This window comes from Crocodylus porosus, unplaced genomic scaffold (genome assembly GCF_001723895.1).
Source record: "Crocodylus porosus isolate Cpor-Errol unplaced genomic scaffold, CroPor_comp1, whole genome shotgun sequence".
NCBI lineage: Eukaryota > Metazoa > Chordata > Crocodylia > Crocodylidae > Crocodylus > Crocodylus porosus.
This window is the reverse complement of record NW_017728886.1, coordinates 188,960,358-188,976,418: the sequence shown is the minus strand read 5'-3', so window position 1 is coordinate 188,976,418 and position 16,061 is coordinate 188,960,358. Positions and strand designations below refer to the sequence as shown.

The window sequence follows — 16,061 nt, the reverse complement described above, 5'->3', positions numbered from 1 at the left end:
GCTCGCGCGCGCAGGTAGGTGCGGGGGGGCTGCGGGTGTGTGGTGACCCTGGCCTGAGCCGAGCTCCTGTCCTGACTTTTTTTTTTTTTTTTTTTTCCTCCCCCCTGGGGGCAGGCTGCTGAGCCACACAAGTGTATGGAAAGATGAAGTGATTCAAGCGGGAAAGAGGACCCCCCCCCCCAAACACGCACACTCCTTCCCTATCCCCTGCTTTACAAACCGGATGTTTTCGTGCATTCACTTCCCCCAGGGAGGGAGCTGGCTGTGGCTTCTGGTGCTTCACAGCAGTCCCTGACCTTGAGCCAGGTTTAACGCCCTTCCACCCAACGCTGGGTTTTGCTGTGGTCTCGACAAGGGTGCGGAGCCATCTCGAGGCTGTCATGTCTCTGCAGGAAGCCGGTGGCTAAAAGGATCCACCCTAAACTTCCCCTACATCTCAACCAGGGACCCAGGGCTCCGGGGGTGGGGGCGGTGAGATCCTGACAAGGGGGTGCAGGTGCCATGCAGCAGTAGCACCATTAGATGTGGAAGTGTGATTCACAAGATTAAAGCCAGAGGTTTCAAGTTAAATCCAGAGTGTTTAAAATAATTCAGACCTGCTGTGATCTTTCCAAGTTCTTTGCAACGGAAAACTAGCTCTTATTTTCAAAGAAGAGGGAAAACTTAAGAGGTGGTGTTTTCCACAGGATGCCTTGTCTGTCAAAATTGAATTGCTGCCCTAGGTGCTTTTGGTTTCGGGCTTCTCAAGGGGTATATTTCTCTAAGGGGTATATTCATAAGCTGGTTTAGAAGTGGTTTTTGGTTTTGTCTGTTTATTTTTTCTGTTGGTGGGGCTGGGGTTGAGTGTTTGAGCTTCACAGTTTTCTGAGTTACTGTAGTGAATGAAACTGGACTAAAGGAAAAAATATCAGTTTTGCTTAAGTTGGCTTTTGTTTGCATCTTGCATCAGAAGATTGCAGCAGAGTGCATGTCTACTGTGAAGTTTCTAAATTTCTACTTCTTTATGTTCTGTGGTGGCTTTGGCAACAGGCAAGTTGCCACTTCTTACTGATTGTGGATTTAAAATTGATAACTAAAGCAGGCACTTTTTTTTTTTTTTTTTAATTTGCCAGAACTTCTTTTCACTCTGACCTAGGTAATTTTCAGAAGTAAAACTTTTTAATGAACACCTGTAAGAAATTCCCAGAGTCGACAATTTGGGGAAATGCAGGATTATTTGATTTGAGCACAGTAAAACTGAAGTAATCTGGTCTTGCAGTGTAGATGCTGTAGGACAATGCATCTCTTTTGTCTTCTGAGAAATCTTAAGTTTCTTCAGAGTCCAGTGCAATATCTCAAACTTGGACAACTATCCCCAAGGTGTAATATATATTCCACTGTCCTTGCATGTATTTTTTGGCGAGTTTTGTTCATATACATACACTTTTTTGGGTTTGATCTTAGTATTTTTGCAGTATTATGGTGGTAGAAGGCCACTGGTCTGCAGATTTGCTTACTTCTAAGTCTCCTTAAATTACACTAGAAATGTCAACTAGGCACAAGGTTAGTTATGTCATGAATATTTACCACAATCTTCCTCCTGTCTTTTAAAAAATGCCGCATGCTTTTTAAGACACAGGGCTTCCTATGTTTACAAAGCACCTGCTATAGGAATGTCCATCTTGTGACCTAGGAGCCAAAATTATGATGTTAAGGTGACAGTTGGTTTACATTTTAGACTGTCAACTTGTTACCCTGTGGACTCTTTTAAATATAGTGGTTTTTTTAATGACCCCACTGGTACAGGCAGATAATGGAGTCTGCTTCCTACCACCTAAGGAGAAACTCTGATATGAGCTCTTGGATAAACTGTATGAAGGTATAGATAGGGACTGCTTAGCAGTTCTTCCTTGGCCTCTAAACTGCATTGCAGGAAAGTATGGAGAATACTTTTAGTTGCTATATTGCCTGCCAGGCTGTGTGGGAGGCTAGAGAGAGAAGGATAACCATCTTGGCCTTAAAGTGCAAAAGGTGCCTCCCCTTTCCCACCCCACCAGGGTATTTTAGATGTAGAACAGTGATTCCCAACTTGTGTGCTGGAACACCCTGGAGTGTCCTGAGATCCTTCAAAGGGTGTTCTGGGGTGTTGCACAATGTTACCACTGTTAGGTGTGCAAACATGATTCATGAGATTTAAACCCAGAACTTTCAAATAGGAATCCAGAGCATTAAAAACATTCTGACCTGTTGTGATTTTTCTGTGTTGTTCGTAACTGAAATATTGCTCAGTTGTTCGTTGGTTTTGTTTGTTTTGTGGGGAGGGGGTTGAGTGCAGAGAAAAAGGGGTGGGGGGAAGAGTGTGAACAATCAGAATTGGCATTTTTCTGAAGTATGCCATGAGTCTAACAAGTTTGAAAAATGCTGATGTAGGAAGAGAGTAGCTGGAAACCAGCAACCAGGTGGTTTTATGATTCCCTGGCCTACATTTCAGCAGCATAAACACTGATCTACTTATCCCCACTGGTTGCCATTCCCAAAGGAATTAAACCCTTTGGGGAAAGTAACAGATTATGCTGCACTGTTGTCATTCCCTCTTCCACCATCTGTAGTCCGTTCCAGCCCTACTTGTATCCCATGGAGAAGTCACGGTGGGTGAGGGGGATGATGCTGACCAGTTTCTTACACCGGTGGTAGACTTGCAGGTTACTTGTGCTCCCATCTCTGCTGCTGTGCTCAGGAGGTGGAAAAGAACAGGATCAAGAAAGTGTCTTATAGTTTATGGCCCCTCAAATGCTTTTGTGGTATTTAACTTTGGCCCAAAGTCTAACCCTTACCCCCAAATATAAAATTAAATACTGAATTGTCAAAGTGGGTTTTCATCTGAACTAGGACATGTATATAAAAGCAGGGACATACCCACATTTGTGATTGTGCATATTTTGTTGAAACTGCAAAATTGGGTGATCTCCACAAAATCTGTTTGGGGCGGGGGGTGGATGACGCTTAGTAAAAAATAAAAAATGCTGGCTCCCCAGTGGGATCCAGCAGTCTTCCCAGCTGTACAGCCTACCTGGGTGAAGGAGGGAGGGAGCTGTAAGCAAAAAGGTTAATGCCCCTGCCTCTTGCCACTGATTAGCTGAGAGGGCTTTCTGTCATGGAGCCCTACCCCCCTCCACCAGTCAGTGGTGAAGGACGGGGCCATATGACAGACAACCCTCTACCAATCAGCAGCACAGCCACTGAGGCCCCTTGGCCAGTCGAGGCATGGGAGGGCCCCAGCCGCTAAGTCTCAAATGTCAGCTGGCTCCATGATCCGCTGGTGAAATCAGCTGGCCGCCTCCTTTTGAGTTGTTAGACCCCTACTATAAATACTTTCCCATACAAATAACATTCTGAGAAGTGAACAGTTGAAAATCCAACTGTTCTTCCAAAGTTGTGTTGGGACCTTATTCCATGTCACTAAGTGAAGTAAATTGAGTGTCATGGTTAGTGGACTGCCATTAAACTGGGATTTGTCTTCCGCAAAAATGCGGTTACACCATTACACAGTCCCTTTTGCCAGTTCACATACTTATCTGGTAACAGTGGTTTTCTTTTGCTTGAAGCATACATCCTGTTTCCTGCGTAACAAATAAAACCAAAAGCATGTTTTCATCCGGATGAATGCCCCCTTATGGGATAAAGTTGGCATAATAGTATCAATTTAAACCAAGATGGAGTGTATCATGGGGTGATGCATGTGCTTGGTTCTCCAATACTGTCCAGCTAAAGAGAGATGAGACGCCTTCTTGTCAGCCTATACCTCGTAGCAGTAGTATCCAAAGGCTCCTGGCATAGTTGGGATGTTTTTGTTGTGTTTGGAGATGATATTGGATAACACTGTTCCTGTGTCAGATCCTCTCGCCTCTGCCCTTTCACAATTAAGTGAGGGGAAAATGGTATTGTGTGTGAGCAGGATGGTGAGGATGAAGGTAATGACTGCACAAGGCTACATTTCAACCAAGTTGTTATATAACCCTGGATTTTGATGGTACAATGTACACTGTTCTCCCCTTGCTATATACTTCAAGTTGTTTTCGTCTCAGTTGTCTGGTGGTGTAGGATGCTAGGTATGGGGTGGTGAGGACCCTCTTCTCCATGAAGTCCAGACGAGGGACTCCAGTAACCCCATTTCTTGGGTAGTAGAGAAGTAATGTTAATTTTCCCAAATCTGCCTGCTGTGGGATTTGAGAGAGCCAGCTGAAAGCAGACCATCCTAGTAACTGGACTGTCTGGCTAGGGGCCTATTAACATGTGCTTGCATTCAGAAACATGTTCATATTCCTTAATACCTTGTTCTCTTTTTAATCAAAATGCTTTTATACAAAAGTCTTGTCTAATCAAGCCTCACATGCCATAGCACCACAGAAGTGGAAAAAAATTAAGCTTTGAAGCATTTCTTGAAATGTATTTATATTAAATTCTGGGGATAGATTCATTATGCTGATAAGCCCAAGGCCAGAAGCACCTCTGGGAAGCTTGGCTTGATATGATAATTGGCAGTGCATACAAATTTACTTTTATAACTCGCAAATGCAGCACAATCATCAGAAAGCTGTTTTTCCTTTTGGGAGGTAAAGCTATCACTTTATAATATACTGTTGCTTTTGTAAGCCCTCTAGGCAAATATTGTATGGTGTCTAGGACAATGGGGTCTAGGCCGCCTCAAGGAAAGGCTCTTGGACACATGTATTTGTTTTGATAGCTGAAAGTTCAAACTAATCAAACCATTGAATTTCTAAACAAAATCTTCTTTTTGCTTTCTTTGAAAGGATATGTTTTCCTTCTCATCAAACTATGACTGACTAGTTACGTAGCCAGGATGCAATTCTGCTGTTGTGTTCCACTAACCTATGAAACATCAGAATGAGGGTAGTCCTTTAGCCCCTCAGCAAATGAAACAGCTACTTACTATTGCATATCCTAGAGAGTGGCTTAGTGTGGTTAGAGTAGGGCTTATTAATTTTATATTATGTTCTTAAACAGACTTGTGCCATTAATTTCTAATTATTACACTATTTCACATGGGACCTTGGAGTGAAGCTGCATCCACTAGCAGATAGAATAATCTTGGCTTAAAGCAGTTCTTGGCTAGAACCCCAGAACTAACCTTAAAGTTTATGCATAGCTGTGAGGACATAAAGCGCAAACATAAATACTTAATGGAATGTGTGTTCTTGGGGTTTGGGGGGTTTTTTGAGAATATATTCCCACAACTGAAGAAAAATGGTTCATAGACTCTCCTACTACTTCAGAGTGGATTTTTAGCCCAGAAAAGGAACTTTGCAGGGATTTGAGGGAGGGAGCAGAATGCAAACCATAAATGCGATGCTTCTTTACCACCTTTTCTGGGAGTGACTTTTCTTTGATGTCCTAAAAAGCAAGCTGGAAAGGGCATTGTGCAATTCTACATCATGAAACTAGGCAAGATTGACAGACCTGTTTCTTTGCTCAGTTTAGGAAACTGGAATAACTTAAAATGAATATCAGTTGTTTTGGAATATAGACTAGAACTCTTAAGGATACTATTTGGAACCAAGTTCCAAAAGTTGTGTAACTTGCACTAGACTTTCTGATCAGAGTATTTTTGGTTAAGAAATGCAAATATTCAAGACATGAAATAGGCTTAAAGTAAAAACAGAATAAGCTTAAGGCTACACCTCTGCAGATGTTTCTTTCTGATATTGCTGTCAGTACATGTTTGCTTATACATGTTTTGGAGAGTAAACACTATTTTTAGCAAGTAGTGAATGTTTTGACTTCAGTAAATATCTAGCTAGTTTAAGGAAGAATCATTTGGTTTCCTTTCTTGACCTTCAGTTGAAACCTATTTTTATTTTTTTTAATAATGCTGTCTGTCTTGTAGAGCTAATAGAACTGTCTTTTGAGAAATTTAATACTGGATGAAGAAAGTAAGTTTTCATCTTTTTCCAACTTCGGAGGTTGGAAAGTAGTTGAGCAGTTACAATATCAATAACTTTCTAATACAGGCTTTTTCCCCTTCTGCAAGTATCGCTGAGAGCTTTTTAAGCTACATGGCTAAATTTGGTGCTGATAACTTTTAAGTTCTTGCTAAGTTTTTAGTGTAGAATTTTCAAAAAAAAAGCTTTGATTTATGTCTTTATGACATGCAAACTGAGAACTGATAAAACATATTTACTCTCCTTACAAAGACTTGGTTAGTATTCAGATAGCACTTTCTCAAATGCAGAAGGGTTTTTCTTTCCTCTCCCCTCCTTGCCCTGTTGACACTACGTACTTGGCTTAGTCACACTTGGTTTCTCTGACATCAGTTCTTGAGCTTTCAATAGAGAATGTGTACTATATCCTACCGTGGTATCCTAACACAACTTGTAAATATTATAACACATAAGTGGAAAATGAGTATTGTTAGTCCTACCCTTGGTGCTTGGTCCAAAATAACAGCAGGGATTTACATGTATGGTATAACTTTTTCAAAGGCAATAGCATGTACAAGGTGTCAGTAGGTATGGAATCTAGCCTGTTATCTACTTTTGCTCGCACTTTCCACAGTAAGATCTTGCTGTCCCTTTGTCATTCTCTGAATACAATTAAACTTGAAGCCCTTTGTATTTTAAAAACCTAACTCTAAAAATTCTGTTAATGGTCTTGGCAAATAATTGCCCTGTTTTGAGGAAACCTTCATACACCTAATCCTGAGTCAGTGTAACTATTTTTGAAGAATCATTGGTAAATATAGCAACATGTAAATTATGGGGGATTGGAGGAAAACCGTGACAGTTTTATGTTTACTATAGGTAAAGTACAGAAGCTGTGAATTGCAATACCTATTTCTGTAAAGGACGCTTACTATTAACTTCACTTGTAAAAACCATTTTACAGTAGTAATTTTGTGAATAAGGGTAACTTTTGCATCAAGAGGGCAGGTGCTCACACTTGTAGGTTCTGTTTGTTAATGCCTCTCACAACAGTCTCTTACACTGTGTAAAAGCCAAAGGGAGAACATGGCTGTTAGTAAGCTACTGATCTGTTGAATATATTCTCATTATTTTATGACTACCCCCTCTGCCTCTGATGTATTTAAATACTCAAGCATTTGAATTTGGTGAGAGTAAATGGGAGGGTGCAACAGAGCAGTCCTTGGCTTGGAGAAAGTAGGTGTGGACTGAGGAATGCAGGGTAGAAGGCAGGGAAGGGGAGTGAGCTGGGGGTGTACCTGGGACTAATGCCTATCCAGTGCTCTGTGCTGCCAACCTTTTTTCCTTTTTCATATCCTAACCCGCAGATGCAGCCCGAAGGCCAAACACTGACTTACACACTGCAGCATGCATGTACTTTTTTAGAGGTAGCTTAGATACGTCTGTGAAAACTGTCCTGCAGACTGTTCAGCATTAAAGATGAGGATGTCAATTATTATGGAAAAAACAAAGAAGAATCCCAGCAACCTTTTACTTGTATATTACTGCTTACTTCCAAAGTCTTCCAGAAAGATTGAACTACCTGGGATACTTTTTTAGAATGAAGACACTTGTAGCCAGGCCATGGGGCATAAAAGGTGCCAACCAAAAGAGCCTTTTTGGATGCTGTTTAGAGGGGAAATGTGGGACTTGACATGGAGGATGTAACAGCAGTATGAGAAGGATAGGAGGATGCCCTGAGAGTGGTGTTTGTACTTCAAGTGATATTTGACAGACTGGGAAGGATTCAGGATTCAGATGTGTGGTTTGACAGTGTGAGGATGAGAATTACATATGAGAATAAAATCTGTAGGGTAAAAAACTAGCTCCCATGAGCTTGCAATGCTGCTTTCCAACTCGGGCTTTTAGCAAGACCAACAGTTGTGGAGATAGCTGTGTGGTGTCAGAGCTACTTGAATAGAACTGTTATAAAAACTGCTGGTTTTTGCTTTAAAAGTACCCTTCATGTCTTGTTCAAACAGTATCTTGCCAGATGAAAGTGACCAACCCAGGGTGAAGAACTGATTTTATTTGATTTGGACAAGAATTGTGACGCAAACAGTAAACATCTATCCCTGATCAGTCCTAGCTCTACTTTGTCTCTAGATATTTCATTCAGACTAAAAGCTAACATTTGCTCTCAGCCATTCTACTAGAGTTCTTTATGGCTTCAGTGGAAATGGCAGAGAAATTAGTAGAACCTGATAAAGGGGGAAATGGTGTGTTTGGCGGGGGGGGGGGTTACTCTACTCTATGGCCCTTTCATAGGTTACATTACTTGGGACTACCTGGAAGCATTGTAAATGGGGGTGGGGGGTTTGGTTAATGCCTTGTAACTTCTTATCAGGAATAGACCCAATTTTTCAAGCAGCTCTCTAGATTTCCTGCCTTGGCTTCTACAGTTAGTTGTCCTTTCAGAGCATCTGCTTTGTGTGGCTGAAAGTGATGCATATTTTATTTTGAAACTGTCCCAAATGTCAGAGTGAATCGAAAACGAACAGGAATAATCCTGGGCGTCCACAAGATGGAAGCCAATATTTCATTTAAGTAGTCTCATAAAGTGTAGAGGTATAGAGTCTTACTATATGTGCATAGCTTACAGATAGTATTAGTGCTACTAATATTCCTATTTACAGGGACAGTGAATTAATTGCATTCTTGAAATGTGCTGAACAGGGAGGAAGGTGATTGTTCTTGTGAAGTCCATAGAAGAGGTGCTTATCCAAGAGGTGGCTTATTAATAAATAGGATTTGAGCAAAAGGCTAATTCTACAATTACTAAACAAATACTAGACCATACAAGTTAAAGGTGTAGTCATAGCCCTTGATGTTGGCTTATAGGTTCATAGATATGGGGTCGGAAGGGACCTTGCACATCTTCTAGTCTGACCCTCCCCCCTGTCCTGGGCAGGAGGGAACTGGGCTCAAATGACCCCAGCTAGGTAATTGTCAAGCCTCCTCTTCAAAGACCCCCAAGGTAGGAGCCAGCACTACTTCCCTTGGAAGTTGGTTCCGGATCCTAGCCACCCTGACTGAAGTAGTGCCTTCTAATGTCTAGTCTGAACCTACCCTCTAACAGCTTATGGCTGTTTATTCCTTGTTCACTCCGGGAGACACTTGGGGGGGGGACAAGGTCTCTCCCATTCCCCGCTGGTCCTCCCTAGTAAGTTTGTAGATGGCCACCAGGTCCCCTCTCAGCCTTCTTTTGTAAAGGCTGAACAGGTTAAGGTCCAGTAGCCTCTCCTCGTAGAGTCTGCCCTGCTGTCCCTGGATCATGCAAGTTGGACCCTCTTGATACTGTCCACATCCCTCCTGAAGTGCAGCACCCAGAACTGAATCCAGTACTCCAACTGCACCCCAACCAGTGTCAAATAGAGGGGGAGGATCATCTCCTTGACCTTGCTTGTGATGCATCTGTGGATGTATGACAAGGTGCAGTTAGCCCTACTGACCGTATCCTCACATTGGTGTCCCATGTTAACCTTTGGGTCAGTGATGACTCCATTAGAGTACAGGCAGTCCTTGACTTAATGTTTTGAGTTGCAACGTTCCATACTTACAATGTTTTGTAAATTGACACCCTGTTTCAACTTTCTGATGTCAGTTTTGACTTTACAACGCTTGATCTGACCTGATGCCATGCCAGTGAACAAGTTTGCTGCATTGCCCCTGTCCCTGGAGAACATCTGTCCAAACTTCCTTGGACACTTTTTCTTTAAGATAGCAGACAAGACTCCAGAAAAACATGCAGCCAAGACTCCTGAGAAGACGCCAGCCAAGAACCCTTCAAAAAGTCCAGCAAAATCACCTCGAAGTCCTTACAAATCAATATGATTACTGTTTATAATAGAGATATATTACTGTAGCTATATTATTTATCTATAATTGATTGAGTACAAAATTCTGGGTATTTTTGGTGAAAATAGGGTATTGGGTCTTGATTCAGGAACCAGTCCCCCATTTATAACACTGTTTCCTATGTGAAAATCGGTTCTGAGTTGCAACATTTTGACTTAAGACATGGCTTTCAGGAACCAATTGTGTCATAAGTCTGAGGACTGCCTGTACTCATAAATTACTGATGGCGTTAATTAGGATAGGAAGGAATGTTTTTATGTGCAAATCAGAGTTTATGGTTACTTTGGAACTTCCTCCCCTTTTAGTTTTTTTCACTTATTTTAGTTGCTCATTGGTAACCCAGACCGTAAAACAACCCTGTCACAAATATGGTTGCTAAAACTTAACAAATGCAGTGAGACACCTGTTTTGGGTTCTTAAGTACCACTTTTTTGAAGCTAATGTGATGCAGGGGAAAAATTTCCATTGGCAAATAACCTGCGCATCCTTCCCAGTAAAGAGCTATTTCAGTGCCACTGAAGTAGCCAAAAAAGTAGATGAGGAGTAGTTTGAGATACAGTTCTGTTGCTGCTTGTCTTTTCATGTCTCTGCAAATACTTCCAGACAAATCCATTCAGTAACACTTAGCATTCAGGTAAGCCTTGTGCAGAAAACATCTGCACGTGACAGAGAGAAGCACGTTTATAGAAGTGAAAGAGAAACCCTTGGGGATAAGAATATATATATTTACTAAAAATATATTTTATATATTTACTAAAAAATTATTTACTAATTTTTATATATATATAAATAAAAAAAAATGCATGCAGTCTGATTTATCCAGTGTTTTATCTAGGGAAGGTATGTGCTCTTGAAGCCTTTTGCAGTGTAGTAGTAGTTCTTAAGTTTTACTAATTGAGAATAGGAGTTGAAGTTAGTCTTACCTATAAAGTAATAATTGGAGGGAGTGCTTCAACATCCACACTTTCATTTGTTTGCATTAGATATTGAAATATCTCCTATTGATTTGGATCCATGGCATTTTCAGTTAGCTTAGCATTTGGGATCTAAACCATGAAACTATTTTTCTCTCTTAAACTACAAATAATTCTATGCATAATGCACTCAAAGTTACGTATTTATTTCCCTTGGAGAGAACATACATTGCTTGGTTCTAAAACAGACCTTGAATATTCCTTTATATGGTAAAACAGAAATAATGCTTTATCAGTATAGTAGTGAGTGTGTGAAAGCAGCAGCCTGTTTTTGCTAGAACTACATTAGTTTCATGAGCCTGGAAAGACTTGCAGCAAATCTGACCCAGGCAGCACTGAGATGTAGAGGACTCCAGTAAAATAGTTTTATGTTGGATGGAAAACTAACCCCTTTCCTGGGCTGTTATTCTGTGTATTCGACTTGGACTCTTTCAGCCTACGTTTTAAAACTCGGCCTTTAACAACTTGCATTACACTTGCCTCTTAAGTTAAACAGAGATGAAGGTGAAGAAGAAAGCTTTTGAAAGGGAGGATTTAACTGAAAAGATTTGAGCCTCTTAAACTCTAGCACAGGGTAGTGAAACCCAAAACTGATTTTAGTTTCTGACTTGAAGTGGAACTTTCTATTTAATAGAGTAACATTTTTCCAAACCTCTTTTTAAAGTCTGGCTTATGCCAATGAAGTATGGTGAAAGAGAACTTCCTGTGACTTAGCAAAAATGTCTGATTTTAAAACCAGTAAGTTGTCATAGAAACAGATAACTTCTAAATGCCTTCGAACCAAAACCTTTATAAGTGTATGACAAATGAACCACATATGCCATATAGGTTTTTGGAACAGTTTTTAAAACGGAACCATCCTATATAAATTAAAAAAAAAAAAATGTATGAGGCAATACCTAAAACAGGATAGCCTTGACCCAGTAGTGGTTAGTTCACACTTGGATGCATCTGTACTATATATGTATGTGTTTGTGTGTATAGAAAATCTGGCATTTGAAATGTGTACATATTTTTCAGCTTTCAGATGCCAACCTCTTGATATACAGCGCCACATGAAGAAAGGAAGACTGTCCGCAGTATAAATTGTAATGGTGGCAAAATGTGGTTTTGTTGTGTTTTGTTGGTTTGCATGTTTTTTGTTTTTGTTTTTTTGTTTGTAGCTTGTAGCAGTGGTGGTTTTAATTCCCAAAGCTATACTGAGAACAGGGGTGATGTAAAAAGAGATTTTGGCATGGGCTCCAGTAAACTTGAATAAACATCGTATTAATTTCAGCTCAAAATAGCACCTTATACTAAATTGAAAAGGACAGCATTGAAGGACTATTTTTATTTAAATGAGTGGGTTTTTTTGTTTGTTTTTTTTTGGCTAACTGGTATATAATGAGATTGCATGGAGTAGTGGTATAGTGCCCTATGAAATCGGCCTACTTCCGCTTTTTTTTATTCAACCCTAAATTGGGACTCTTGTATCTGGCTGAAATTTTCATGTTGCTGCTGTGTCCACTAAATAAATACAATGTGGGTGTTTCTACATGAGATGCTAAATGTGCATTGAACTAATTCTACTGTGCATTAGTGCTTCACAGAAAAAGTATGCTAATGTGCATTAGATGGTCTACTACACATTTAGCATCGCTAAAAAAACATTCATCTCTGCTAATGCATAGTAGCACTGATTTACAGCACAGTGATTGGAGGTATTAAACTTAATGTGCTGTAATTATGGTGCATTAATGAATGTGTAGATGTGCCTTGTAAAAGTGGTTTTTTCTGTGAACTCTTCTATTACGCTGGTGTTGGAACATAATCATGCTTCCCCTTTAGAGTGGTCTCATCTGCTTATCTCAGCTGAAATTAGTCATGTGCGAATAGCTCAAAGCTATATAGGGTTTATGTAAAATGTAACATCTTAAATGCTTTGGAGCTAACTTCACATGTGCTTCCAATGGCTCTCATGGCTATGGTATGCCCTTCTCGACCAGCTGCAACTCATTCAGCCAGTTGAGCTTGTGTTTTGGTAAATCAAGGTATCATGGTAAAGTAGGTGGAAACAATATCAGTATATGATTTCCAGAGGCAGATGGAAGGGAAAATCTAAGGTGGGAGTTGTTTCTCAACGTAGTTTTTGTTTGTATCCCAATCAAGGCTATGGCAGACTGATTCAGAAACTACTTGCAAGAAAGTGGAAAGCTTTTATATAATGAACATTTGGATCTTTTGTTTCAAAGTGTTGGCTATGTAAAGATACGAGTCTTGTGAACTGCTGCTTATTAGTGTCTCTGTCAGCTCCTTTTGAAGCCTGTGCAGTCTTACTGGCCTGTAGATAAGATTGTATGTGTATAGATTATTTAAGGCATCTACATTTTAGTTCCTACTGGCTTAGAAATTGGATGGCTTTACAGAAAGATTTTTGGTTTAAGATGAACTCTTCTAGCACCCAAGTGTGGGAAGGGAATAAATGGGATTTTTGCTTGTTGAGTTGCATTATCTCGCTGGGTTTGAGTAAAGTATCCTGGGCAGGATATGGTGAGCTAACCCTAAATGTATAGTGTTGATTGATCAGACTTCTGTGATGCAGACTGATGCCCTCTTATAATAAAGTAACATTTTACTTGTCAACAGTGCGCTCAGCTTATCTTCTTGATCAACCACTCAACATTTTGCTTTGTATTTAACTTAATATTAGCAGCAGCATAAGTTTCTAGCAAGTGCTGTTTTCATTTATTTGATAAATGTGTCTAAAATAAATGGTGAATGTTATCAAAGAGGAGCAGGCATCTCTGAGCCGGAAACTACTCAAAAACAAAGAAGGGCAACACAACACTATGGAAAATTGTGGGGGTTTTTTGCATTTTCTCATCCAGTACACCAGATTAAATTACAGAGATTACTTACTGTGTCTTATCTGTCTTGCTTTGGCAAGGGCAAAGGCCTTAATAAGACAATATTGTAGTTGCGGTGCCTTTTTGTAATACAGCTGTATGACCTTTTGCAGGAAGTCAGGTACTATGCTTTGAAATGTGCTAGTTCGAGATCGCATCAAGCCTGAAATGGTCCTTCTCTTCTAGAGAAGCAGGGTGTTTGGTGATTTCCTTTTATTGAACCAACTGCATAATTGAGAGAGAGTAGCAGATTTGCAGGCACAAAGTGCCCTTCCTCAAATCTGCAGGGGGGAAAAAAGCAGGTATAGCCTGAAGCTAAATACAAGTTAAAAAAACAACACGTTCTCTTTAGAAAGCAACTAAAATATTTTTGTGACTCTCTAATGGATGGTTAGTAAGAAGATTAGGACTGTTGGGGCTTATTGCAGCAAATATTTTATCGCTGCTTTATTTAACCCCCTTTGTTTTGAAGACTGTCAAGTCTCTTCCCCACCCCCCTCCTCCATTTTAGTCTTTCTCCAGACTAAATAATCCATGTCCTTCCAGCTCGCTCTTCTAAATCATGTTTCTTAGACCTCCAATCATCTTTAGTCCCTAGATTGGTTTTCCTAATTTGTTTAATCTTTCCTGAAGTGTAGTACCCAGAACTGACACAGTACTCCAGGTGGATTCTCACCAGCGTTTAATAAGGCAGAAGAGTTGCTTCCCTTGACTTGCAAGTCACATTCCTGTTAGTGCGGCCCACTATGCTATTGGCTTTTTTGCAGCAAAATCACATGGTTGACTTGTATGCAGCTTGTGGTCCACTCAGCTCCCAGGTCTGTCTCTGCATTGCTGCAAACCAGTTATGACTTCGTCAAGTCCTTCTAAATGTGTGGCACTTTCAAAACTATGCTGCTGAAACTAACTGTAACTGAACTTGAATGAACAAACCTATATAATTCTACTTGCATGCAAATGTCTAAATATAGATGCTGTACAGAAGTAGAATAACAAATTTGCTCAGTACTAGTTCAAACTGGCAGTGACAAAGAAATGGATTATGCACAGACTAGCGCTAGGGGAAATAATGATCTGTATTGTGCTAATAGCAAAGGCTGCCATTGTGTGGGCTTATTTCTGTGTTGTGATAAGCTGCTGGTGTACACGTTACAAATTTCTCTGCAATCAGAGGATGACTTTAACTGCAGTACTAATATTTTCTTTTCAGGTTTTCTTATTTGCTAAATAACGTGGAGTGAGGGAAAGAATTTCTTATGTTGATTTCTGGTGTTCTCTGAATTAATAGCTTTTATGTAATTTTATGTTTGATAATATGACTAGAGCTGGTTGCAGTGCTTAATAAAAAAAAAAAAAAAAAACGGTTTTTAAATATACTTAGTCTTGTTTTCCACAAAACCATCTTTCAGGTTTTTTGCCTGGAAGGTCTAATTTTGATAACATGTTCTTTTTGTACAAGCTTCCTTGTGGTTTTTAATGAGTGGAAGAAGTATTATGAAAAACCTCCTTTATATGCCTTAAAGAATATTATTCTTTATAAGCTGTGATTTGTGTGTGTGTATAAAAATAAAAACCAAAACTAAGTTCCAAGTTGCTTTAAGTTCCAATGCTGTTTTTTGTCCGGAGGGCTTGTCTTTTGCATACTACTTAATGATGTCTGCAGGAACATCTGATTTTTTTTTCCTCTGTAAGTTGCGTTCTGGTCCTCATCAAATGTCTGTCAGGTGAAACAGCCAACTACTTGAAAGACTGATTAGAGCTTTTGGCATGGTCACCTAGGCAAAATTCCTTAACTGTGAAAGACAATCCAATGGTGTGTAACAATGGGTAGAGCCATTGCCCTTCATGGGCCCAGATCTTAATTGTGTCTTGATCATTTTACAGTCTGAAGCTACAGAGACCTGACCCTGCAAGCTTGTTGTAAGCATTTGCAGAGTAGACATCTGCAAGAGAGAAGAGCTGTTTTGAGAACAATACAGTCGCGAGTAAACTTAGACTGGAAGCTAAAAGAAGGCTTCTGAGAATTAGAGTGGTGTTCTGGAATGGCCTTTCTGACCAAAGGGGAAGGATGTGCAAAGAGTCTGAATTGCATCAAGATGCAGTTTGACAAGTTTATGAAAAAGGATAGTATTTATAATACAGTGGTATCAAGCATATGGTCCTGGAGCTGTTTGGCCTGTGAGTCTCCCAGAAGGGCTGGGAATTTTGGGATGGGGTCTGCGGCCAAATACCAAGTGACAGCCTCAATGGACATGTGTTGGCAGCAGGGGACAAGAGACTGCTGTGTTAGCCCCCACACCATCGTTTGCCCTGCTGTCTGGATGTAGCCTATGAGGAGCAGGTATGTTCGACAACCCTGGTATAATAAATAGGTGTTTCCTGAAACC

At 40.2% G+C, this 16,061-nt stretch overlaps 1 protein-coding gene across 2 annotated transcripts in view; it reads left to right on the top strand.

Annotated features, from left to right (window-relative positions):
- Positions 1–16,061, top strand: part of OSBPL1A (oxysterol binding protein like 1A) — a 97,426-nt gene that overhangs the window by 36,762 nt on the left and 44,603 nt on the right. The window contains exon 1 of one of the 2 annotated variants that reach the window (XM_019547087.1): positions 4,859–4,890. The exons of the other annotated variant lie outside the window; for it this stretch is intronic. Within the exon in view, the coding sequence (XP_019402632.1) occupies positions 4,885–4,890 (6 nt within the window). The 5' untranslated portion in view covers positions 4,859–4,884. Of the gene's footprint in view, positions 1–4,858; positions 4,891–16,061 lie in introns of those variants that run through there. 2 annotated transcript variants of the gene reach the window in all.